The following is a 25,175-nucleotide window of genomic DNA, read 5'->3' as shown; positions in this document are numbered from 1 at the left end:
CATGTTTTGAATGAACAAGGTTGCCATCTGTTCATTTGGAGTAGAAAATTCAGTGGTTGGATTTATCCAGCAATTTCCATTCAGCAAAACAAAATAAGAAGCCAAAAATGGCTGTTTAAAATGTGTGGCTGTAGCGGCCCATGCCTCAGGCCAACACAGGAAGTGGCCAGCGAACGCGGCAACCAGCAAAACATCGTGTGGGCTGAAGCGCCTGTTTCCATAGGCTGCCGGCAGAGCGGTGAAACTGGCCAATCACTGCTGATGGATCACAGAGGTTCCAATCGGGGCACAGGCATCCAAGGTAACCAATGGGGAGTTGACCCACTCAAGCCATGTCCCGGTGGTGACACGGCTGAGCTGATGATAAAAGGCAGAGCTGCCACTGAATAAACTGAGTGTCGAATACACTCTACTGGTGTGTGTCTTCTACTGCAGATTCAAGCTACAATCCAAGGCCAAAACTGAGCTATAACCTAGCTGTAGACATAGCAACCTCACTACATGCTTAAATATAAATATGAGATTTAACCTGGGTGTCAAGTCAATTTTTAAAAATTTATAGGTATATATATTTTTGTATAAATGTTTTGTATTATGCTCCTTTACGCTAAGGAGAGGGAGTGTCACAAAATGGCTTGCATTACATCATATTTTGAATGCTTACAATTTTTAAAACCAAGGCAGATTCTAGCAATGAGAACATCGGTAATGTAGCTTTGCCTCCTGTGGACATTGCAAGACTGGCTGAGTTTCTCTAGCAGTTCTGTATGTTTTTACTACAATCACAATGTCTGCAGACTTTTGTGTCTCACTATGTGTAAAATGAGGCAGAAAAGATTAGCTGCCATTGTACTTTTGAGTCTGAAAGTGTTCTAATATGTATACAAATAGTAAAGTTAAATTAAACTTTTTTTTCCTGGCCTTCCTCTTCCAGATTCATTGACAATGGATCCTTTGACTTGTGCCAATACCAAGTTTGCTGTTGATCTTTTCAAACAGCTGGATGAAAGTGACAAAGTTGGCAATATTTTTGTATCCCCCTTCAGCATATCAGCTGCACTGGCCATGGTGTATCGTGGTGCAAAAGGAAATACAGCAGCTCAAATGGCTAAGGTGCGTGTGGCTGAAGCTTTAGAAGGTGTACCTTGTTTTGGAATCAACTGACAAAATCTAAATCTGTCAAGCAGTGTGTTTAACTGGACGAAGACTTTCGTATTAGGAATAATTTGTATTAAAACTGGAATACTTTCTTATGCTAAGCAGATGTCTGAGTTGTAAATGTTTAATTCCTTATTTACCAGAATAAGCCTGTTTCATTATTGTCAGAACAATTTGATTGTTTTACTTGCATTAATCATAATTCATATTAACTAGATTTATTTTGGTAGGTAAATTGGATGCAAAATAAAAGTTTGAATGCATGAACTTGGCTGTTGTGTTGCAGCTATGTATATATTTAATTTTTTAAAACTAAATTAACAAAAAAATTAACATATATGAATATATATCTTTGGCTTGGCTTCGCGGATGAAGATTTATGGAGGGGGTAAAAAGTCCACGTCAGCTGCAGGCTCGTTTGTGGCTGACAAGTCCGATGCGGGACAGGCAGACACGGTTGCAGCGGTTGCAGGGGAAAATTGGTTGGTTGGGGTTGGGTGTTGGGTTTTTCCTCCTTTGCCTTTTGTCAGTGAGGTGGGCTCTGCGGTCTTCTTCAAAGGAGGTTGCTGCCCGCCAAACTGTGAGGCGCCAAGATGCACGGTTTGAGGCGATATCAGCCCACTGGCGGTGGTCAATGTGGCAGGCACCAAGAGATTTCTTTAGGCAGTCCTTGTACCTTTTCTTTGGTGCACCTCTGTCACGGTGGCCAGTGGAGAGCTCGCCATATAACACGATCTTGGGAAGGCGATGGTCCTCCATTCTGGAGATGTGACCCATCCAGCGCAGCTGGATCTTCAGCAGCGTGGATTCGACGTTAGGGATGAAAGCGTTCCAATGGATGTTGAGGATGGAGCGGAGACAACGCTGGTGGAAGCGTTCTAGGAGCCGTAGGTGGTGCCGGTAGAGGACCCATGATTCGGAGCCGAACAGGAGTGTGGGGATGACAACGGCTCTGTATACGCTTATCTTTGTGAGGTTTTTCAGTTGGTTGTTTTTCCAGACTCTTTTGTGTAGTCTTCCAAAGGCGCTATTTGCCTTGGCGAGTCTGTTGTCTATCTCATTGTCGATCCTTGCATCTGATGAAATGGTGCAGCCGAGATAGGTAAACTGGTTGACCGTTTTGAGTTTTGTGTGCCCGATGGAGATGTGGGGTAAGTCAGCCTGAAGAAAACTGAGGTCCTCCATCAGCCAGCTCCCCACCATGAATATATATAACATGTATATGAATATATATAACATGTATATGAATATATATAACATGTATATGAATATATATAACATGTATATGAATATATATAACATTTATATGAATATATATAACATTTATGTGAATATATATATATAACATATAACATTTATTGAATATATATATAAATATGTGTATATGTATGTATATTTGTGTATGTGTGATATGTATGTGTGATATATATGTGTATGTGTGTGTGTATATAGACCACCTGATAGTGGTCTACGAAAATTATGTAAAATAGGATGGTAGCAAAACAATAATTATCGCGAAGGGCATGTCCGACAAGAGCATATTGATTTAAAGAAGGAGGTAGGAATTTGGAAGGGATACAAGGGAAATTATTTCACTGGGTAGTTGGACTCTTGAATGTGTTGGTTGAAGAAAAGATGGAGGCAGATATTGACCAGAAGACATGAGCAGAATTGGGTTACTGACCCATTGACAATGCCTTGCTGTTTCATTATGGCTGATTTACTTTCCTTTAAATTCCATTCTCCTGCTTTCTCCATGTCACCCTTGATTCCCTTCCTAATCAAGAACTTGTCTACTACTATCTTGCAAATACCCAATGACTTGGCCACTGCAGCTGTCCCCAGTAACAAATTCCATGGATTTGCCACCCTCATCACTGTTATCAAGGGGTTTCTGTATTATGAGGTTACACCCTCTGTTCTCTGACTCCTCCACCATAGGAAACATCCTCTCAGCATCTATGCTACCCAAACCTATTTGATAGATTTCAATGAGATACCCCTCGTTATTCTAAAGTCCAGTGAATGCAGTCCCAGAGCTATCAAATGATCCTTTAATTCCGGAGATCATTCAAGTGAGCCTCAATACTCTTTAGACATTTTAAGAAGCCTCTCATAGAAGGATACAAACCTAATGATGATAAATGGGATAAATGTAGATAGGGGTATGAAAAACTCATGCAGTTTGGTATGCAGAGCTTTGCCGCCAGCCTTCCAGACCTCTGGGGGGGATTCCATCCATACCTGCTCATGGGTCCTCTACCGGCATCACCTACGGCTCCTAGAACGCTTCCATCAGCGCTGTCTCTGCTCCATCCTCAACATTCATTGGAATGACTTCATCACCAACATCGAAGTATTCGAGCTGGCAGAGTCCGCAAGCATCGAATCCATGCTGCTGAAGACCCAACTGCGCTGGGTGGGTCACATCTCCAGAATGGAGGACCATCGCTTTCCCAAGATCGTGTTCTATGGCGAGCTCTCCACTGGCCACCGAAACAGAGGTGCACCAAAGAAGAGGTACAAGGACTGCCTAAAGAAAGCTCTTGGTGCCTGCCACATTGACCACCGCCAGTGGGCTGATATCGCCTCCAACCGTGCATCTTGGCGCCTCACAGTTCGGCGGGCAGCAACCTCCTTTGAAGAAGACTGCAGAGCCCACCTCACTGACAAAAGACAAATGAGGAAAAACCCAACCCCAACCCACCAATTTTCCCTTGCAACCGCTGCAACCATGCCTGCCTGTCCCGCATCGGACTTGTCAGTCACCAACGAGCCTGCAGCAAACGTGGACATACCCCTCTATAAATCTTTGTCCGCGAAGCCAAGCCAAAGAAAGAAGAAAGATAGGGGTACAGCAAGTAGAATGGCTGTGATTGATTGAGCTCTTTCTGTGCTATACAACTCTGCATGCCAAGTTTAGGAATAAAACTTTCTTCAGAAACAACTTTACAATTGAAATGATGTGTGGGCAGTTGTATTTTTTAAATTAATTCTTGAGATGTGGGTGTGAGCAGCCAGGCCAGCATAGAATGTTCTTTGTAAGAAAGGTTCTTTTGTATGTGTTCGGTATTGAATTGAAAAAGCCAAACTGGATGAGGTTTTAATTCTGTTCCCTTTGCAAATGATGTTGAACTGCTGTTTATTTCTAACATTTACCAATTGTTATCAAATTTAAGTGTGTTGTCCTGATAAGTGACAGTGGTACATACAGCCAATTGATATCATCTGGTTTGCTGCAAACCCAACTTGATCAAGCTTGCTTCCATGGGTGTTAATACTTACTTTTCCCTTCCATTAAAATCGAAAATCTCCACAGAGGAGGGGCAGGTGGAAGAATCGCTGGAAATTTTCTTCAGTTCATGTGTCCATACATCTGTCTCATGGCTGAATTAACACATTAGTTCTTGAAACTAACACTTTTTTTCCCCCCTATAGTTGTCTATTTTGGACAATTGAATTTGATGATCCAGCTTGACTATGATTAGATTGTATGGACTTGCATTTTTAAGAGAGAATTTATTAGGCGTGTATAAATTAAATTTATTCCTTCTGTGGGATTCATTAAATAAAACAAAATACATTTGCACCTTCCTTGGTGCTGTTTGTGGAAAGTTACCGGTGCATTACTTTAAAAACAAACCTGCACCAAAAACATCTAAAATAATTGGCATTAGGGGAGTATGAACTTCTCAAAGTTATGAAAAACACAATTTTAAAATTACAATTTTTTTTTCCCATATGAAATCTAAGCATTCCATAATTTTCCTGAAAATGAAGAGTTGTCGCTGCAAAGGTAGCTGTTGAGATTATGGTGAGTTGAAGGTGGGCTATTTATTGATTTAGTACAAATGTTGTGGAGGCTGATCAGGGCAAAGAAAGCACCGTTCTGTTTAATTTATGGTGAATTTCCCTTAATTACTGATCCCATCTTTCTTGTAACTTTATATCTTTAACTGAAGCATGCTTGTTATCTCTTATTGAACTGAGATGAAGTACAGAAACCATAATTTTTGTATGAAGAATACTGCTGTAGCGGCTGCTACACACAGAAAACACCACTAGACTTGGTGGGGTTTCCAGTAGAACTGTTTATTTGAATTTTGTGCATGCCACTTTAAGGCCAAAATGTGTTCCGCTCCGCCCAACGGTGATGTCATTACGTGCTCTGGGATGCGAGCAGTGGCCTAAGTCACGAAGAAGAGAGTAAGCCCTGAAGGCGCCATCTTCTGCAGCTGGCCTGCCAGTGCAGCGGTACAAATGGGGCCAGTTCGCTCAGAGAGATGTGCGCCGCCACACAAACCCTCCCCCCACCCCCCAGAACTGGCTTACATGTTCTGCTGCTTGGGCGGTCAGCTCCTCCATTCAGGTTGTGCTGTTTGCACAGGCTGGCTTGATTCCACGTGTGGCGGCTTTAATCAGTCGACAGTGTAAAGTTCCTCCCTGCCCCTAATGTCCAGATTGAAGGCTTTACTGGTTCGCTGGAGGACCTTGTACAAGCACTCGTACGGGCTGCAGGGGGGCCGGTTGCGAGCCCCGCCGGATGAACACTAACTCTGCCGAGTCCAGCTCTTTGGAGACGTTCATGGGTGCTTGCCGTAGTGGGTTGGTGGTGGGGTTGTTAATGAGGTGAGCTTGCTGTGGAGGTCCGAGAGAAGCATCGGGGCCTTGCCTTCCAATCTGGTGACTGCTCTGAGAGACTCCCCTGGCAGCGACAGCGGTGCACCATAGACGGGCTCGTCAGACGAGACTTGGTAGTCTTTCTTTGGAGCGGTTCGTATGCCAAGCAGGACCCACGGCAGCGAGTCTGCCCAGTTGCGTCCTCTCAGCTATGCCATGAGAGCTGCTTTGAGGTGTCAGTGAAAAGGTTCTAAGAGTCCATTCGCTTGGGGATGATAGGCCGTTGTGTGGTGGAGTTGAATCCCCAAGTGGCTCGCCAGATGCGCCCAAAGGGTGGAGGTGAACTGAGTGCCCCTGTCGCTAGTAATATGGGCTAGGACGCTGAAATGTGCTCGAGCGGGGCTCTGGTGCGGGTCACGGCGGTAGTGTCCCTGAGGGGGATGGCTTCCGGCCACCTCGTTGTCCGATCATTCAGGAGGTAGTGGACATCCCTGGACACTGGTAGGGGGCCCACTATGTCAATGTGGATGTGGTCGAACCTCCTGGCCGGAGGGTCGAAGTGCTGAATCAGGGTTATGACATGGCGTTGAACTTTGGATGCTTGGCAATGCATGCAGTTCCTCGCCATCTAGGCCACTTGTTTCTTTAACCCATACTAGATGAAGCATTCTGCCACCATGCGCACTGTTGTTTCGACCAAGGGATGGGCCAGGTCGTGGATCGCCTGGAATGCCTCCTGCCTCCACTGAGGCGAGCCTGTGGAGATGTCGTACAGGACCATATCGTATCTACTCAGCAGCTTCAGGTCCTCTAGGTGCAGGCCGGTGATGGCGGTTCTGAGGGCCTGCATCGTCTCATCGTTCCTCTGGGCCTGATCCAACTGTGCGTAGTTCAGGCTGGGGGACAAGTTGTGGATGGCTGGTCTGGAAAGCGCGTCGGCATCGGCATTGTCCTTACCCGTCCGGTGTCGGATCTCAGTAGTGAACTCCGAGATTTAGGAAAGGTGCCGTTGCTGACATGCTGACCAGGGGTCTTTGGCCATGGCGAGGTCCTGAGTGAATGGTCTGTGAAAGCGGTGATCGGGTCTGCCCTTCAGGAAATAGCGGAGGTGCTGGATCGCGAGGTACAAGGCCTGGAGTTCTCGGTCGAACGCTCTGTACTTCAACTCGGGTTGTCGGAGGTGCTGGCTGGAGAATGCCAAAGGGTGCCACTGCCCGTTGACCTCTTGCACTAGGACGCCTCAGATGGCCGTGGCGGACATGTCCACAGAGACTGCTGTATGGGCGTCGGGGGTGGGCCAACGGGGTGGTGCTCGTGAGGGCGGCCTTGGTCTGGATGAAAGCTGTTTCGACCTCTCTCGACCACTTGAGTGTCTTTTGGTTAGAGGGGATCAGGGCAAACAGCGGGCACATTAAATATGCGGCCCCTGGGATGAAGCAATGGTAGAAGTTGATCATCCCAGTGAACCCCTGAAGGACCTTGAGGGTGTCTGGCCTGGGGAACTGTTGTATGGCCCTGATCTTGTCCTGTGACAGTGCTGCCCCATCCGCGGTGATGGTATGGCCCAAAAACTGTAATGACTCTTTTTCCCGAACTGGCATTTTGCCATGTTGACGGTGAGGCCAAATTCCGCCAGGTGGGCGAAAATGTGCGGAGGTGGGCCTTGTGCTTGTTGTGATCTCGACTGGTGATGAGAATGTCATCGAGGTAGATGAACATAAAGTCCAAGTCTCTGCCCACCACATCCATGAGCCATTGGAAGGTTTGGGCCACGTTCTTCCAGCCAAAAGGCATCCAAAGGAATTCGATCAGGCCGAACAGGATGATGGTGGTCTTGCCAATCTCATCAGGGTGTACGGAGATCTGGTGGAGCCCCGGACTAAATTGACCTTGGAGAATACCTTGGTGCTGTGCAAGTTGGCCGTGAAGTCTTCGATGTGGGGGATTGGGTAGCGATCAAGCAGACTCACATCATTGAGTTGGCGGTAGTCCCTACACGGGTGCCAACCCCCAGAGGTCTTGGGGACCATGTGCAGGGGAGATGCCCAGGGGCTGTCCGACCTGCGGATGATGCCAAGCTCTTCGAGGCAGGTGAACTCCTCTTTCACCAACTGCAGCTTCTCGGGTGGTAGTCGCCTGGCCGTGGCGTGGAGCGGAGGGCCCTGTGTGTGTTTTGTTTTTTTTTAAATTTTTTATTTTTCACACCATAAATCACAATAGCCATGATATACACTTTTTCTTTTTCACACATTTACAGTGACTTTTTCTCCCCCACCCACCCCCCCCTCTCATCCATTTTAGGTATACAATCTAGGTTGCATTAATTCAGTCAGACAATGTTGTCATTCAACAAAAATACACCAGAAATTCTACAGAGTCCATTCTTTTCTTTCCTTCTCCTTCCATCAACTTAGGTAATGTTTGTCTCCGGTAGGTTTTCGCTATTGTATTTAATGTAAGGCTCCCATACTTGTTCGAATATTTCAATATTATTTCTTAAACTATATGTTATTTTTTCTAATGGAATACATTTATTCATTTCTATATACCATTGTTGTATTTTCAAATTATCTTCCAATTTCCAGGTTGACATAATACATTTTTTTGCTACGGCTAGGGCTATCTTAACAAATCTTTTTTGTGCATCTTCCAAGTCAATTCCAAATTCTTTATTTTTTATGTTACTTAGGAGAAAGATCTCTGGATTCTTTGGTATATTGTTTTCTGTTATTTTATTTAATATCTGATTGAGATCATCCCAAAATTTTTCTACTCTCTCACATGTCCAGATTGCATGAATTGTTGTTCCCCTTTCTTTTTTACATCGAAAACATCTATCAGATACTGTTGGGTCCCATTTATTTAACTTTTGCGGTGTAATGTATAGTCTGTGTAACCAATTATATTGTATCATACGCAGCCTCGTATTTATTGTATTTCTCATCGTTCCAGAACATAATTTCTCCCATGTTTCCTTTTTTATCTTTATATTTAAATCTTGTTCCCATTTTTGTTTAGTTTTACCATTTGTTTCCTCATTCTCCTTTTCTTGCAGTTTAATATACATATTTGTTATAAATCTTTTGATTAACATTGTATCTGTAATCACATATTGAGGGCCCTGTGTGTTGATGTGGTGGTGGATGCTGTGTTGTGTTATGGAGGCGGTGAATTGTGGCCGTGAGATGGTGGGGAACTCATCGAGAAAGCTGGCGTAATCATCCTTGGGCTTGCAGAAGGTTGCTATCCCTGGCCTGTGTGTGTGTTAGACTGCTCGAGACTAAGGGTCTGGAAAGTACGGGCATGCATAAGCCTCTTGCTCATCAAGTCGACCAGCAGACTGTATGTCTGAAGGAAGTCTGCCCCTAACAATGCAGTTCTCACAGTGAACAGTAGGAACTTCCAACGGTATTTCTCCTGCCTTAGGTGGACCTGAACAATCCGTGTGCCAAAGGTCTTAATGTTGGTGCCATTCGCTGCCCACAGGCTCTGGCCTCATGCTCTCGTGTGGGTCTCAAGGACAGTTGGGTGTAGTACACTCAACACTGCTCCAGTGTCTACCAGGAAATGCCGACCGTTGGGTTTTGTCTACCACATGGAGGAGGCTGTTCGTATGGCCAGCTGTCGCAGCCATCAGTGGCGGCTGTCCTGGTTTTTTCCTTGATACGAGCAGGGTTGGCAGCATTTGTGGGCTTGTGCTCCCCAGCGTTGGCGATTAAAAGCACCAGGTCGACTGGTACTCCTCCCTCTTCTATCTGGGGGTGGGCTGTGGTCGTCTGGGTGCAGGGCGGGCAACCTAGTTCATAGTGGCCTCGTTTTCCCTCTTCGTCCGCCATAGCATGTCAGCGCAAGCTGCGACCTTCCTGGGGTCTGAGCAATCTTCGTCCGCTAGCAGGAGCTGGATGTCCTCTGGCAGTTGTTCGAGGAAGGCTTGCTCAAACATCAGGCATAGCTTATGACCTTCTGCTAGTGCGAGCATCTCATCCATCAACGCAGGCGGGCTCTTTCCCCCAGGCCATCATGGTGCATCAGCATGTCTGCGTGCTGCCGATGGGATAGTCCAAAGGTGCTGAGACAGAGGGTTTTGAGGGTGGTGTACTTGCTCTCCTTAGGAGGATCGTGGATCAGGTCGTCCACTCTGGCCGCTGTATCTTCATCGAGGACACTCACCACATGGTAGAACATGGAGGAGTCTGAGGTGATCTGCCGAAGTCAAAACTGAGTGTCTGCCTGCCTGAACCACGTACAGGGCCAGTGGGTCCAGAAGGGAGGGAGCTTTACTGAGATGGTGCTGAATGCCAAAGAGTCCATGTTTGGAGACCAGATATCATCTGGGCTCGTCGGGGTCCCCAATATAGTGGCTGTTACACACAGAAAACCACTAGACTCGGTGGGGTTTCCAGTAGAACTGTTTATTTGAATTTTGTGCACATGCCCCTTTAAGACCAGCAGGAGTTCTGCCCCGTGCAACGGTGATGTCATCACATGGGCCGTGGCACAAGCAGTGGCCAAGTCACAAGGCAGAGAGAAAGCCCTGACAGCACAATCTTCTGCCGCTGCCCTGCCAGTACAAACAGGCCAGTTCGCTTACAGAGATATGTGTCGCCACACTGCCATCATATTTAATGCCTTCCAATCTCATCCATCAGCTATGTAGGGCACTATCAGTAACCACTCAGCCCACTAGGCTGAGGGAACAATAGGCTTTAATATACAGAAGAACCTTGCTGGCTCGGATCCAGGTATAGGAATGGAGGGAAGGGTGAGGTGGCTCGACCTTTATGGCCCAAGACCATGGGGGAGGAGTCATGGGGTATGATTCATCAGTGGGTTGGCTAGCTCCATATATACAGTAACCAACAATAACTATATACAATGGAGGAAACCTATCACTACAAGCTAATTAATAGTTCATGAATTTGACTGTCTTGACTATTCTGCAGATTGAATGGGAAATTGACTAAGAGAATTTGATTTCATTTTTGTAGTTCCTCAGAATACTAGTATGGTTTCCTTAATTTAGATCTGCATTTATAAAATATACTTCCATTCTTTAAATGATTAGTAATTTTATCTCTTATAGGTGCTTGCATTTGACAAAGTCAAAGACTCCCACTTTGAATTTCAACAAATGCAAACTGAAGTCAAAGATGTCCACTCTAAATTTCAACAGCTGCAAGCTGAACTCTTCAACCCTAAAGCAGATCATGTCTTGAAGCTTGCCAATCGCCTCTTTGGAGAGAAGACCTATAACTTTCTGCCAGTAAGTTTTCTCCAGTTGGAAAATTAGAGGCTGAGATGGTCAGTTTATTTATGATGAACTAAAAGATGAATAACAAATTTATTTTTGAGCTTTGGAAGGAAAAGTATACCGTTTTCCTACTGAGAATGGGCTTGGACTTTAATTTGTGGCTAGTTTGCTTTCCTCTGAAGAATAGTGAAATGGACTAGGAAAGAGTTGCAGATTAGTTTACAGCTCCATGCTCAATGTTTGTAATACCAAAGTGTGATTTCTTAGGGGGGGAGGGGGGTGGGGTGGGAATTGATGCAGGAATATTTAAAGAACTGGATATAGTTTTGTTTCTCAAGAACTGCAGTTAGTAAGCTCATTTGGAGAAAGCTTGATCTTGGACCATAAATATATCAACTCATAAGTGGAATTTATTTTGTAAACAAATGAAATTACTTCATTAGGTGCTTTTAACTGTAAATCTTGTGTAAATATTCTGAAAACAAATGATCTTCTGACTTGTTTGTTTTCTTGCTGCAAATTTAATGGGATGAATTCTGTGACTCAATCTTGTACATTTCTGGCACCTGAAGCATTAGAATCGCATGTATTCAAGGGCCAAACTAGGATAGCAACTAGGATCCAAGGCAGGTCCAAACTAGGATAGCAACATCATTCACTACAAAGTTTAAATTCTCTATGTCACATAGACCATTACAGTACAGGCACTTTGGCCCTCAGTGCTGTGCTGACCCATACTTTTTTTTTAAAGTACTAAACCAACCCTACCCTGTTACCATCTATTTTTCTTTCATCCATGTGCCTGTCTGTCTCTTAAATATCCCTAATGTTTAAGCATCCACCACCATCCCTGGTCAGGCATTCCAGGCACCTCTGTATATTTTAAAAAAAAATGTACTTGCCCCTGATGTCTCCCCTAAACCTCCCTCCCTCCACTTTGTACACATGTCCTCTAGCGTTTGCTGTTCTTGTCCTAGGAAATGGGTGTTGGCTGTCTGCCCTATCTATGCTTCTCATAATCTTGTAGACCTCTATCAAGTCTCCTCTCCCAGCTCTGCTAGCCTAATCTAATAAAAAGTGTTTTTCAATCCAGGCAACATCCTGGTAAATCTCCTCTGCACCATCTCCACATCCTTCCTATAATAAGTGACCAGAACTGAACACAGTACTCTAAGTGTGGTCCTAAGAGAGTTAATAGAATTTGGGAGACACAATGCTGCAATTTTGTCCCTTAGTCCTCATTCAATTTCATCATTTCCTTTTCTGGTAGAAATTAATAATCAAATCAGAAAAGTGAAGTTTATTTTTATCTGTTCTGATCATCAGGATTTCATTGCTGATACACAGAAATACTATCAGGCAGAGCTGGCTCCAGTTGACTTTAGTAATGCAGTAGAAAAGGTCAGGCAAGAGATCAATACCTGGACAGAAGAACAAACTGCAGGTAAATTATGTTTTGGGATACTTGAACACACATAAACACGTTATTTTCAGAGTGAGTACTGTTTCCCAGCACTGTTCACCAGAACTCTTCTGCGTATCATTTGCAACACGCCATTTATCAATTCTTTGCAGGTGGTGATGAGATTCCTTGAGGCACTATAGTTTTTTTTTGAGGGGGGATGGGGTGGCATTTCCATGGAGCTGAGAGATCCTGTCACTGAATTCTGTGGCCCAGTCACAAAGAAAGAACACCATTTCCAAATGGGATGGTGTTAATGTTGGTGTTACTTAGAATATGTAAATGTGCATGTTTCTTGATGATAGAAGTAGTGGGTTTAGAGAATCAATATATACAAGTCATTCATCTTTGCACACTGCAAACAAGTGTCAGTTACAGTTTTTGTTCACTTGTTGGCTTTGCCTTGATTGTTTTCTTGACCTATTGATACAAGTGGATGTTTCCCTACCTCCCTATCACTGTTCTTGCTCCTTAGGCAAGATCAAGGAATTGCTGGCAAAAGGAATTATTTACAACTTTACAAAGCTTGTTCTCGTGAATGCTGTTTACTTTAAAGGAAACTGGGCAAAGAAATTTGAGAAGAGAAATACACACGATGAACAATTCAGAATAAACCAGGTAATGTGTGAGTGGACAAAAATGAAATGATAATGAACATTGACTTTGATGGTTGATCAACAAATGTGTGAATTCCAATAGGATATTGTGAAATGCCCAGAATAAATTCCTGCTTTTTCCCCCTTTTGTCCTTAGCTGAACATGCTTGATCAGAGCACAGATTATGAGCTGCCTGTTTAGTTGAGATCTTGATGACTAAGAACCAATTCAATTTCTTGTCCATTGAACGGATAGGAAAAGTTGCAAACAGAATCTTTTACTCTTTGGGTTAGGGATGGGTAGTTCCTTGGATGGTAAAGATGTACTGAATTATTTTTTTGGATTTGCAAATAATTTAGCCTCCTGGACACATTGAGTAAAAGTATATTGAACTGAGAGTTCCCAAAATGTAATGAAAAAAATCAATGGCATTGAAGGTAACAAATCAACCCGCTGCCCAATGCTTATTTTACTTGCATATCAGGCTTTTGAAGGAAGTACAAATTAACTTGGAATGTTATGCATGTCTCATTTTTAAGAGTGGAAAGTAATGGCAAGGAGTTGTTGAGTAATTCAATTAAGTGTGCAGTGTTGAGGATGTCAAACTTTGACTATTAGGGCCAGGCTGCACTTGTGAATGAAAAGTAGCAGATGCTGGGAATTAAAAACAGAAAATATTACCATTTGTGCAAATAAGTAGATAATGTTTGGGTCTCTGACCCTTTGTCAGAAGTGAGGAAATGAAGCAAGTTAGTTTTGATGGCTGAGAATGTGGGTGAAGGCAATGGTTGGAACAAAGGAATTTTTCTCATGGGTTGAAACAATCAGATTATTCAGAGGTGTGCGAGAAGTTGGACTCAGGAGTGGTTGCTCAGAAAAGATGTGGCTGAGAGTTGAATGGAAATGCAATTCTTTATCATTAAAATAATCAGCTTTTTAATCAATTACTAACCAGACTGAAAATTGACCAGAGTGGAAGAAGACTGGGGCTAGCAAGGTATTGCTCAAGTAAACAGGAAGTCATTGTTCTCCATCTGTGAGAAGGCCACTCTAGCTTTAAAGGATGGTCAGAAGCTCGAGTCTGCTGAGGAGGGTGAAGTGGAATTGGGGCATTAAAAAGGAAAGATATCAATATGGGTAAAAGTGTCACAACTAAACCATTGTGGTAGTGTTTGCTCTGGAGTTGTGGAGTTCTACAGCATGGAAATGGGCCTTTTAGCCCATCTTGTCCATGCTGACCAAGCTAGTCCCATTTTTCCATCTTAGTTCCATATCCATGAACCTTTTTAATGTCTTTTAAATGCTACATTTGTCCATGCCACTACATCTAGCAGCTAATTCCATACATCCACCCCCCTTCTGTGAAGATGGTACTCTTGTGGTCTCTCAAATCTTTCCCCAGTTGACATAAATTTATTAATGCAGATTAACAATAAGAGTGTGGTAGAAATTGTGCTGACTGACTGCATCATGATCTGGTATGGGAACACTAATATCCCTGAGCATAAAGCCCTCCAAAATGTAGCGGACACAGCCCAGGACATCACAGGCAAAACCCTCCCCACTATTGAGTACATCTACAGGGAAAACTACCATCAAAGAGCAGTAACAATAATCAAAGACTCACAGCACCCAGCACACCTCTCTTCTTCCTGCTGCCATCAGAAAAGAGGTAGAAGTGCCACAACACTCACACCACCAGGTTCAGGAACAGCTGCTACCCCTCCACCATCGGACTCCTCAATGACCAACTCAATCAGAGTCTCTTGCTTTTGCACTCTATTGATTTTCCTTTGTGGTCTCTGAATTGCACAGTCAATTTGTTTACATTCTTTATCTGTTTACAGTTTTTATTTGTTTACATGTATTACACTGTGTGTAAGTAATATACAAGTTAGTAGTAATTCTGCCACATCCACAGGAAAAAGGAATTGTGGTGATGTATGTACTCTGACAATTAAATCTGATCTGTAATTACATGAAGGTTTAAGGAAAAAGAAACTATTTAAAATTCAACTATAATCCAACCAATATGTAATGATTTGGTCATCTTGCACTGCCTTTTCCAGTAACACATATTAAAATCTTTTTGGTTCTATTTATTTCAGAAACCATTTAAGATCTTCAACTAGGGTTGATTCCTGTCACTTGTTTTGGAGTGGGGGGGGGGGGGGGGGCGAAATGTAGGGTTGAGGGAAAGAAGTGCAGGCAGGTTTGGCCACCCTTTGTTAAAAATGCATTGAATGTCATTACCCATTCAACACTCCCACTCATTGAAAGTGGGAAATGGAGTTCACTCTAGATAAGTGTAAGGTGATGCATTTTGGAAGTTCAAACTTTAAGGTAGAGTACATGGTTAATGGCAGGATTCTTATCAGTGTGGAAGAATGGAGGGACCTTGGAATACCAAGACCATAGATCTCTCAAGGTTGCCATGCAGGTTGATAGGGTAGTTAAGAAGGCTTGAGGTTTTCTTTAGTCAGGAGATTGAGTTCAAGAGCCATGAGGTAATGTTGCAGCTCTACAAAACTACAGTTTGAGTATACTTGGAATATTGTGTTCAGTCTGGTCACCTCATTACTGGAAGGATGTGGAAGCTTTGGAGAGGGTGCAGAGATTTACCAGGATGTTGCCTGGATTGTAGAATATGTCTTATGATGGAGAGTTAACAAAGCTGGGGTTTTTCTCTTTGGAGTGAATTGGGATGAGAAGACTTAATAGAGGTCTATAAATTGAGAGGCAGAGTTGGGGTTGACAACAGCATTCCCAGGGTGACAATAGCAATTACCAGAGGAAACCTGTTTAAAGTGAGGGGAGGAAACTTTAAGGGAGAAATAAAGTAGTGGATGTCTGGAATGCATAGGCAGCAGTAGTTTTTGAGGCTGATACAACAGTAACATTTTAAAAGACTCTTAGGCATGTGGGTACAGAAAATGTGGCTTATGCATATGAGGTAGGGAAGATTTAGATTTTGAGTAGGTTTGTATAGATCAGCGCAACATTGTTAGCTGAAGGGGTTGTAGTGTACTGTAATGTTCGAGGACTGCTTTCACAACCGTGATGTAAAGATTTAATGTACAAGCTCTCAGAAATAACCCAATAGTTAATGGATGAAAGGAGCTTTGTTGTAATTCTTGAAATTATTTCTCCTTTTTCCTGGGTAAATGCACTCTCTACGCTTACTAACCTTTTTCTGGTTTCAGCATGAAAAGAAGCCTGTGCAAATGATGTATCAAAAAGCCAAGTTTCCTTTCACTTATGTTGAAGAAGTTTCAACTGAGATACTTGAGCTTCCCTATGTTGATTGTGAGCTCAGTATGGTCATCCTGTTGCCCAAAATAAATGATGATTTCAGTGGACTTGATAAGGTAAGTGGGAAGCTTTGTTATGAAATTATTAATTTGAATTTCTTCAGAAGAAGAAAACAGGAAATTGGATTCTAGAATCCTTCCAAACAAGAGGAAAAATATTCTTAATTCCATCATCAAAAGAAAATGAGATTTGGTTGTGCCAGTCAATAGGAATGATTCATTGCAGATGTGTTTGCTGTTTATAGATTTGGTTAATGATTGGCATTGATATACTGTGATAATGGATTTTAACTTGTATATTTGCCAACATACACCAGAAAGAGAAGTAGGTCATTAACACCTCATAACAGCCTTGCCATTTAATAGAATATTTTGCATTGGTGAATTGATTGTGATTTGGTTTGAATTGGCCATTTAACTCGTGCACTGATGCAAAAATGAAAGTTTAATTTACTGTGCAGGCTTTTCATTGCTCTGTAACTAACTTTTCTGCTGTTGTTGGGGGCTGTCAATCTCATCTCCCTTGATTTCCTGTATGGCTGCGCTTGCCTCTGCGATGGGCCCAGAGGACCCCAAAACCCAGCAGCAATAGATATTCACCAAGACAAATGGTGACTTAAACAAAAGTTGCTTTTAATCATCTTTAAACATGATATCAGAATTACACTTTAACTTGTCACTATCAACTTAACTAACCTAACAACCCCCTTCTAATTCTAAGCACACGTGTATGTAATGTGTGTATCAGTTTAGAAAAGTTCTCACTGTGGTGAGATGTAATTACACCACTAGGTCACCAGGGGTCATCCTGGTGACCTTGTATATAAAACAGTCCAGAGCTACAGTCTAGCCTTCCAGGTTTGTCTTGCAGAGAGACAAGACTTCTTAGTGTACACATTAGTTTATTAAAGCTGTCTTATACTTGCACTGCTGTTGTGGTTATTGTCAGTACACTCACTTCTCACTCCTCCATGTTTACTGGTATCAGGCAATTCTTATACCATGCACAGAATTTAACATTTATGAAGTTCACCAGGCTTTGGTGAATGGTTACTGCTCAGGAAGGTTCTTGTCGGTTTTCAGAGAGAGATTTGTTGCTCGTTGGACACCCACAACTGACTCCCACGTTAGTGTCTTGATGAAGAAACTTGCCCCATCAGGGTTTTCCAGTTGATAACCTCTTTCTTTCAGGTCACCACAAAGTTCCTTTTCTGTTTCCTTTATCTCAGGCAAAACATTATACAGCCAGCCATCTTCTCTTGTATCACCAGAAGGGCTTTGAACAGGCTGAATTAAGAACTCACAACCGGCCTTCAAAATGGGGAATTTCAACATGCTTGCAAGCTGCTTTAGAACTGAATTGTTTCTGTGTGAATACCACATGACCCTCTTAGAACAGCAAACTGCATTCATACAGACTGCAGCACCGGACCCAATTTTCTGAGTCTGTTCATCTGTTGCTTTTCAAAACCATAATCCATTACTCCACAGCATGTCCAATTAACACCTACTAGTGAAGTCCTTCAGCAAAGCAGTTTCCATTGTCTTTACAACGGCATTTGTAGCCTGGACTATCTGTTTTGAGCAGAGCTCTGGCATTTAAATGAGATCTGTGTTGTGAAGTTTTTTTTGTGACTTACACTTAAAAAACACAATTTATTTCCTTTAAAACATATAAAATATAACACATCTCCCCAACCTTTTACACACACACACACACACACACACACACACCCTTTGCCCTCAGCCAGGACAAAAATGGTGTTTTCCCCTTCTTCCTCCCCCATCTCCACATTCAGTGCATCAAATTCCATCTCCATGGGGACTTCATGCGATGACTCTAATTTTATCCCTCCATTCTAAACATGAAGAGATGCTTCCATTCATGACTCCCTGTTCTACTCTTCCATCTGCAACCACTTCCATCTTAACATATTCCCTAGCAATTGTGGGATATTATATTTCTTATTGTATCACTTCATACCATCTAGGAACTCACAGTTCTTCCATGTGAATTGCATTTCTCATGTTCTCCAAATGTATGTTTCACTCAGTGCTTATCATGTAACATAGATGAAGCTGAATGTGGATTGGGTCACCACTTTGCAGACCAGCTCATCTGTTCTCGAGGTGACTCTGAGCTTCCATTTTTCTGTCATTTTAATTCTCCTTCCTAATTTTGACCTCTGAGCCTGTATTGCTAGAGAAATTTGATGATGAACACCTAGTATCTCACTTTCTGGAAAAGGACACTAACATTTTTTGGGATTTGCTGTTGGATTTTTTAGCTGCAAACAAAAACAAAACATTGTTTTGCACAAATATACTGTAGTTGTAGTCTTTGTTTCAATTATTAGCAGTTTGTCTATCACTGACTCATCTACTGGATTTTAAAATTGTCACCTTCACAACTTTGGCCTGCATCCAGTCATGGATATTCACATCTCCTTCCCCCCTTCCCCCCCCCCCCCCCACCCCCCCCATGCTCTGTCCACCCCCACCTCTGCTGCTTGCAAAATGCTTGGTGTTGTGCATTTGCAGCACTGAAGCAGGCCCTTCTGCCTACGATGTCCAACTGATCACTAGGGCCCATTTCCTTGGCCCATAGATGCCTTGTTGATTTAAGGGCTCATCTAGATTTTTAAATGTACATGCTTCAGCCAGTTACCCCCTGGATGGAGGCTCTTTGACTTGAGATACAGATTCTAGCACATGGTTGCTCTCAAGTACAGAGTACTTCCAAATTTTGTCAAAGGAATGAATGACAGTTATGTCAACAGATGAGGAGAAATATTGATGTGAAATGAAAACAAACAGTTTTGGAGATGGCCCAGGTGGGCAATCTGAAGAATATTTTTGACCCAGTCTGGGTCAAGTATCTTCTAAGGTTCCTATGCCTGGCAGTCATGGTTAGAGTAGTGCAGAAGGTAGTTGTGGATATTTTTTTAAAAATGTTCTTGTTCCTGGAAGTGCTGGACTTGACACATTCATTCAGGTTTTTTCAATATTGATTTATTGAAATAACAATCTTGTGCACATTATACAGATATACATTGTGCTATTTTCTTTTAATAAAAAAACCCAACACAAATATTCACATAACATTGCATTCAGATTGTAATGACTTGGCTAAAACAAACTTTCTTTCATACGGTGAGTAAATGTTGGCTACTTGTCAGAAGACAGTCTGATTCACATAGTACAACATAATTTTTTCCAGATTCTTTGTATTTTTTTAAAAAAAAAGTAAAATCCACCTTGTAACTTGTACTTTATTGCTTGGGAAAAACTCCTTGCCCTGTTCATTACCAGCCTAATGGCAATGTGCACATGTTATAAAATGCAAAAATAGTTGCAGGTGACTTGGTCTTGAGAATACTGTAGAGTTGGATAGCCAATTGTATTAATTGCCCATTTCTCTGGTTTTACAGTAGATGTAGTTAATTGATTGAATCTCAATCTACAAGATCATGGATAATTGAAAAGGAAGAACGAAAATCAGTAGATTCTATTTTGTTTGGAAATGCAAGATTTTTTTTTTGCAAATTGTTGTCTGGAGGTTTATGATTAAATGTTTCTTTTTGTTCCAAGCTTCTGAATTATCTCAATTTTGATCACCTCATGACGTGGACCAACCCAGAATTTATGAGCGAGATGGAGATTGAAGTCTCTCTGCCCAAATTCAAGCTGGAAGAGCAATATGACCTTAAATTAATCCTCCCTCAAATGGGGATGGTGGATGCATTTGACACCTTGAAGGCTAACTTCACTGGAATGACAAGTAATAATGATCTATTTTTGTCACAAGTTGTCCATAAATCTTTCGTGGAAGTTAACGAAGAAGGCACAGAAGCAGCTGCTGCCACAGCAGCAATCTTGATGTTGCGCTGTTCGCAAATGAGACGTAAGTTTGTGGCTGACCATCCATTTCTTTTCTTTATCCGACACAACAAAACACGCAACATTTTATTCTTTGGCAGATTCTCATCTCCTTAGATACAGAACCATTTTCCTGCTGCTTTATCAAAACATCTCTATCTTTTCTGCCTCCTTCCGCAATACGATTCAGATTGGTTGTCAACGGTCTAGTTGATTTCAAATATGATCACTTCAGTTGAGGGATTACACAAGGGTAAACTTTGAGGGTGAGATGGATTGGAACAAATTAACATGTATTAGGTTTAATTCTGAATTATTGTTTTAGAAACCTATAAAATGAGTAAAAACTATTTTTAAGGCAAAGGTTCAGCTTGGTATTTATTGCTTTATTAGTGGACAAGGGAGTCCATGATTGGATTGGACAGCTCATAAATACCAAACCTCTTTAGAAGGTGCTTTCCTGTTGCTCACAATTTATTCATGAGGCACTTATTGAGCAAAATTATTCTTAATACCAGAGATGATACTTCCCCAGACTACTTCCCCCCCCACCACCACCCCCAACCCACTCCTTCCACTCCAACTTTTCAAGCGCAAATGGTTAAGTGTTGCAATTTGATTGGTATGTGAAACCTGGATCAAATTTTGAACAGTGTAATTTCCTAATTTTGATCTAAACTTTTCTTGTGGCCAGTTCAGCCACGTAGTACTTTGGCTTGCTTGCATTTGCACTGAAAATATTGTTAACAGACCATTCTTGCATTCTTTTGGGCAAGTATTCCAAGTCACCATGCTACATAATAAAATACTCTGAAGTGGAGAGGCATGTGGCAATTTGGTTTTATTGCAAAGAATAACCAGTATTCAATAGAAGGCCTGAAAAATTATTCATAAAACAAGACTGTTTCACTTTCTCATTTGAGCGAGGTATTGTGCTTTGAGTGTATCTGCTATACTCAAACAAAAAAGCTTGCATTGACCTTCTTAAATAATTGTGAATATCTCAGTGGGCCTTTGGAGAAACTTTGCTTCACTCTGTTGCCCAGTAGCAACAGCAAAACATTTTAGTGTTTAAACAATAACAAACAACAAGGGGAGGCTACTTAAGCATTAAAATAATGTTTAATTCTCACCCAAAAAAAATCACTGGCTGCCGCTGACCACCTCCCCACTGGCATGCCCCTGTTGTTGGCAGCCCAATGTCTGTGGTCAGTTTGGCACAAAAAACTTAAGGATAAATGAGGATTTCTGATTTTTTTGCATATTATCATTTATTCAAAATTTTAAAAAAACAATTTTATAAATGAGGATTTCAGAGAATCCAATTTCGGATAATCGGAGTTGTACTGTGAATGGAAAGTTCCAGATAGTGCCTATCTACACGTTTGGGCTGTTGAAAGATTTGGCATTAAGAATTTTAATGGGAGGAATCTGGTAAATACAGGCTTAATTAGTAGGCCTTGCAGTTTCCTTGCTTATGAGAGATGCCTTTCAATTTGCTGCGTAATGGTGGCACAAACAGATGCTTTACAGTACACAAAGGTGTACTAGGAAAACTCAGGACATGCAGCATCCACAGAAAATGAAATGTAGTTGATGTTTTGGGCCTGAGCCCCTCTGCTTAACTCCTGTTTTGCTTATGATGGATATAGTTGGAGCTATTTTTTTAGCAGTACAGCTTTGCACCTGCTCATGTTGTCACAGTATTTGTGCAGTTGGCCCAGATAATAGTGTTGCCAACATGTAGTCACAGAATTTATGCAGCTGGCTGGTACAAATTCCAGATCAATGATGTTCATATGAAATTGATTGATAATTGGCAAAGATAGGTAGATCTGTTCTCTTTAAAATGGCCATTGGCCACCTTTAGTGCTGCAGTGCTCATTGGCTACATGACACTGCATGTTTGAATGTTATTCAGTTCTTGTTGAATGCTGACATGGTGGAAACTGCTACATTTTTGAGTTGTGAATAAGATTGAATACTGTGCAATTGTCAGCAAATCTTCCCAGTACTGATCTCGCTCAACCTTTCTTCAGCTGGGAAGTGTGAGATACCATCCTTAAATTCAGCCATTCAGAAAATTTTCTTTAGCTCTACGTTGGCATGCAAACAATAATGTACAATGATCCTGACCACCAGATCTACAACAGTATCATTTTCAATAATGACCCATGTCAAAGACAGCTGCTTCATGGATGATGCTTTTCTGTTTCTCTTTCCCATAATATGGACGAAATGGAGTTGACCAATCAGAATTGAGGAGCAGCTGTTCAATGATGGTGACTGCACACTAAAGCCAAAGGTAGTTGAGGCATAGTATGAAGATGATGAAAGGCCTCTTATAATTAGTAAAGGTCCTCAACTAACCTGCTGTGCAATAAGAAAGTGTTCATGCCGAGACACCAATAAACATTGTTCAGGCTTCTGAAACCTTGACAACCTGCAGGAGAAGACACAGGCACTGGAAAACTACATGTGTATCTTTACAAAATCATCCATGAACATCCATGTTCACTGGAAAAGAAAATAGGCCAAACATTCCCAAGCTTTAAGGTATTAGCTACACTCAGTTGGCCAGAACAGGTAGGCCACCTGTTCTAGTCTTGAAGATATGCCCCTGAAACAATCTGTTCTGAGCTGTGCCATGAAACAAGGTAGGTGATGGAAAGGATTCAAGGATATGCTTAAAATTGAAGAAATAAAACATCCTGGCTAAGTCCTGGGAATGTGTCATGTGCTATCAAACAAATACTGTGCTCCAAAATGAATCGGGGAATATTTGGAAACTGGAGCTTCAAGGGGACGTGACTATTAAAAATAACCCACTATTTCCAGAATTAATTCTAGAGCTTTGAACTGAAGTGATTGTTGAGTGTTCAGATGAGTGGGGAGTTACACTGACACCTTGCGACATAATGATATCCTTACTGCAATTTTTTTTAAAAATTTTTTTAAATTTTTCACACTATGAACCATATTAACCAAACTACACACAAACATTTCCCTCTTGAATATACAGTGTCATTTTCTCCCCCCTTCCCTCCCTCCTTCCCACCCCCTCCCTACCCACTAAACGTTCAACATATACAATAAAACCATTAAACAATGTCATCACACAATGAAAATAAACAAGAAAATTGTGTCATCTACTTTTACACACTGGGTCTTCTCATTCTGTCATTTTAGGTGGTGGAGGTCCATGGTAGGCCTTCTCTGTTGTGTTCCATGTACGGTTTCCAAATTTGTTCGAATACTGTGATGTTATTTCTTAAATTATATGTTAATTTTTCCCATGGAATACATTTATTCATTTCTTTGTACCATTGCTGTACTCTCAGGCTCTCTTCTGATTTCCAGGTTGACATTATACATTTTTTTGCTACAGCTAAGGCTATCATAATAATTTTTTTATGCTTCATCCAAATCGAGGCCTAGTTCTTTACTTATATTACTTAGAAGAAAGATCTCTGGATTTTTTGGTATGTTGCTTTTTGTGATTTTATTTAATACCTGATTTTGATCTTCCCAAAACTTTTCCACTTTCTCACATGCCCAAATTGCATGTACTGTTGTTCCAGTTTCCTTCTTACAGCGAAAACATCCATCTGATACTGTTGGGTCCTATTTATTTAACTTTTGGGGCGTGATATATAGCCTGTGTAACCAATTATATTGTATCATGCGTAACCTCGTGTTTATTGTATTTCTCGTAGTTCCGGAGCATAGCTTGAGAGTGAATCGAGAATGTAGTTTATGCCAGAGAACCTGCAGCTGCTAGGAGTCAAGCAGCAAACAGGTTGCTTAGTTTTGGGAGGATAAGGGAAGGAATGTTTGTGATATTGTGTCCAGTGTCGTCATGAGCAATTATCTGGCATTTGCCCCTATCCCAATGATCAATAAATAATGTTATACAGTATTATTGCCAGTATTTTGAAGTGCTAATTCAAATCAAAGAACACCACCCTCGACACCATTGCAGATCTGCAACTTTTCATTCAGTTAAAATGACTGAGAAAGGATCACAGGAGAGGGTAAGGTATGCCCTTTGTTTTATCACCACACAGGGGATGGGAGGAGGGTGGTGGTGGTGGTAGTTGTATCGGCTGTGGCCAAGGTCCAACCAGAAACCCTGAGTAAAGTTGAAGCGAAGCAGCTAAGAGGTAGCAAATGATGGTTAATGTCCTTCACCAAACAAAATAAAACCGTAAATGTTTGAACACTTGGAATTGTACTTCAGTTACTGTTTCTCATTTCAACACTAAGTTAATTCTTCCTATCCTCATTCCCTTACATACTCCTCCATTTCTCCATTCACTCACATACTCCTCCTGGAATGAAACAAGACTATTGAAGACCCAGGAACAAACATTGGTTACAAAATCCAGAAAATGATGCCTTGATGAATGGCTCAGCTCCGAAACATGAGTTTTACATCTTTGCCCTCTGTGGGACCTGCTGAGTGTCTCCAGCACTTTTGTGGAATCACCTGGAGAATGCGGCTCTGGGGCAGCTGCGGGTGTCTGCAAAGAGATGTTCAGGTGGCAGTGCTGAAGGTGGTGTTCTGCCACCTGAAAGGTCCGAAGCAGGAAGAGGTGCCGCAGAGCAAATGCTGGCTCCTGAGTCAGGGCAGGGGAAGCTGCCTGACAGCTCGCCTCCCCACTGCCTGATAGCCGCCCCCTCCCGGCGCAGGACTACAGGGATGGAGTAGCCATCGTGGGATGTCAGCGCTAGGGCCGCTGGTGCAAGACTGTCAGGCACTGGGGACCGCTTGGCACCTGAAAGCTGCGAGCTGCTTTGCCTGGTGCTGCTTTCAGGTGCAATGGGAGTGTCTCTGAGCCGGAGAATGTACCTACCTGAGGAGGGTTAGGTAAGTGCTCCTCCTGGCCAGGTTCTC

General features: G+C 42.2%; 1 protein-coding gene across 4 annotated transcripts in view; it reads left to right on the top strand.

The window, feature by feature from the left end:
- The window catches only part of LOC138748982 (leukocyte elastase inhibitor-like), a 29,382-nt gene extending 5,185 nt beyond the window's left edge, over positions 1-24,197 (top strand). For all 4 annotated transcript variants that reach the window (XM_069909977.1, XM_069909985.1, XM_069909969.1 and 1 more), the window contains exons 2-7: positions 935-1,113; positions 10,862-11,041; positions 12,356-12,473; positions 12,967-13,109; positions 16,292-16,456; positions 19,991-24,197. In XM_069909977.1, the coding sequence (XP_069766078.1) occupies positions 935-1,113; positions 10,862-11,041; positions 12,356-12,473; positions 12,967-13,109; positions 16,292-16,456; positions 19,991-20,395 (1,190 nt within the window). In that variant the 3' untranslated portion in view covers positions 20,396-24,197. The remainder of the gene's footprint in view (positions 1-934; positions 1,114-10,861; positions 11,042-12,355; positions 12,474-12,966; positions 13,110-16,291; positions 16,457-19,990) is intronic.
- Positions 24,198-25,175: the final 978 nt, after the last annotated feature.

Source organism: Narcine bancroftii, chromosome 1 (genome assembly GCF_036971445.1).
Source record: "Narcine bancroftii isolate sNarBan1 chromosome 1, sNarBan1.hap1, whole genome shotgun sequence".
Lineage (NCBI taxonomy): Eukaryota > Metazoa > Chordata > Chondrichthyes > Torpediniformes > Narcinidae > Narcine > Narcine bancroftii.
Note: the sequence above shows the minus strand (reverse complement) of the source record. Positions and strands in the feature narration are given on the sequence as shown.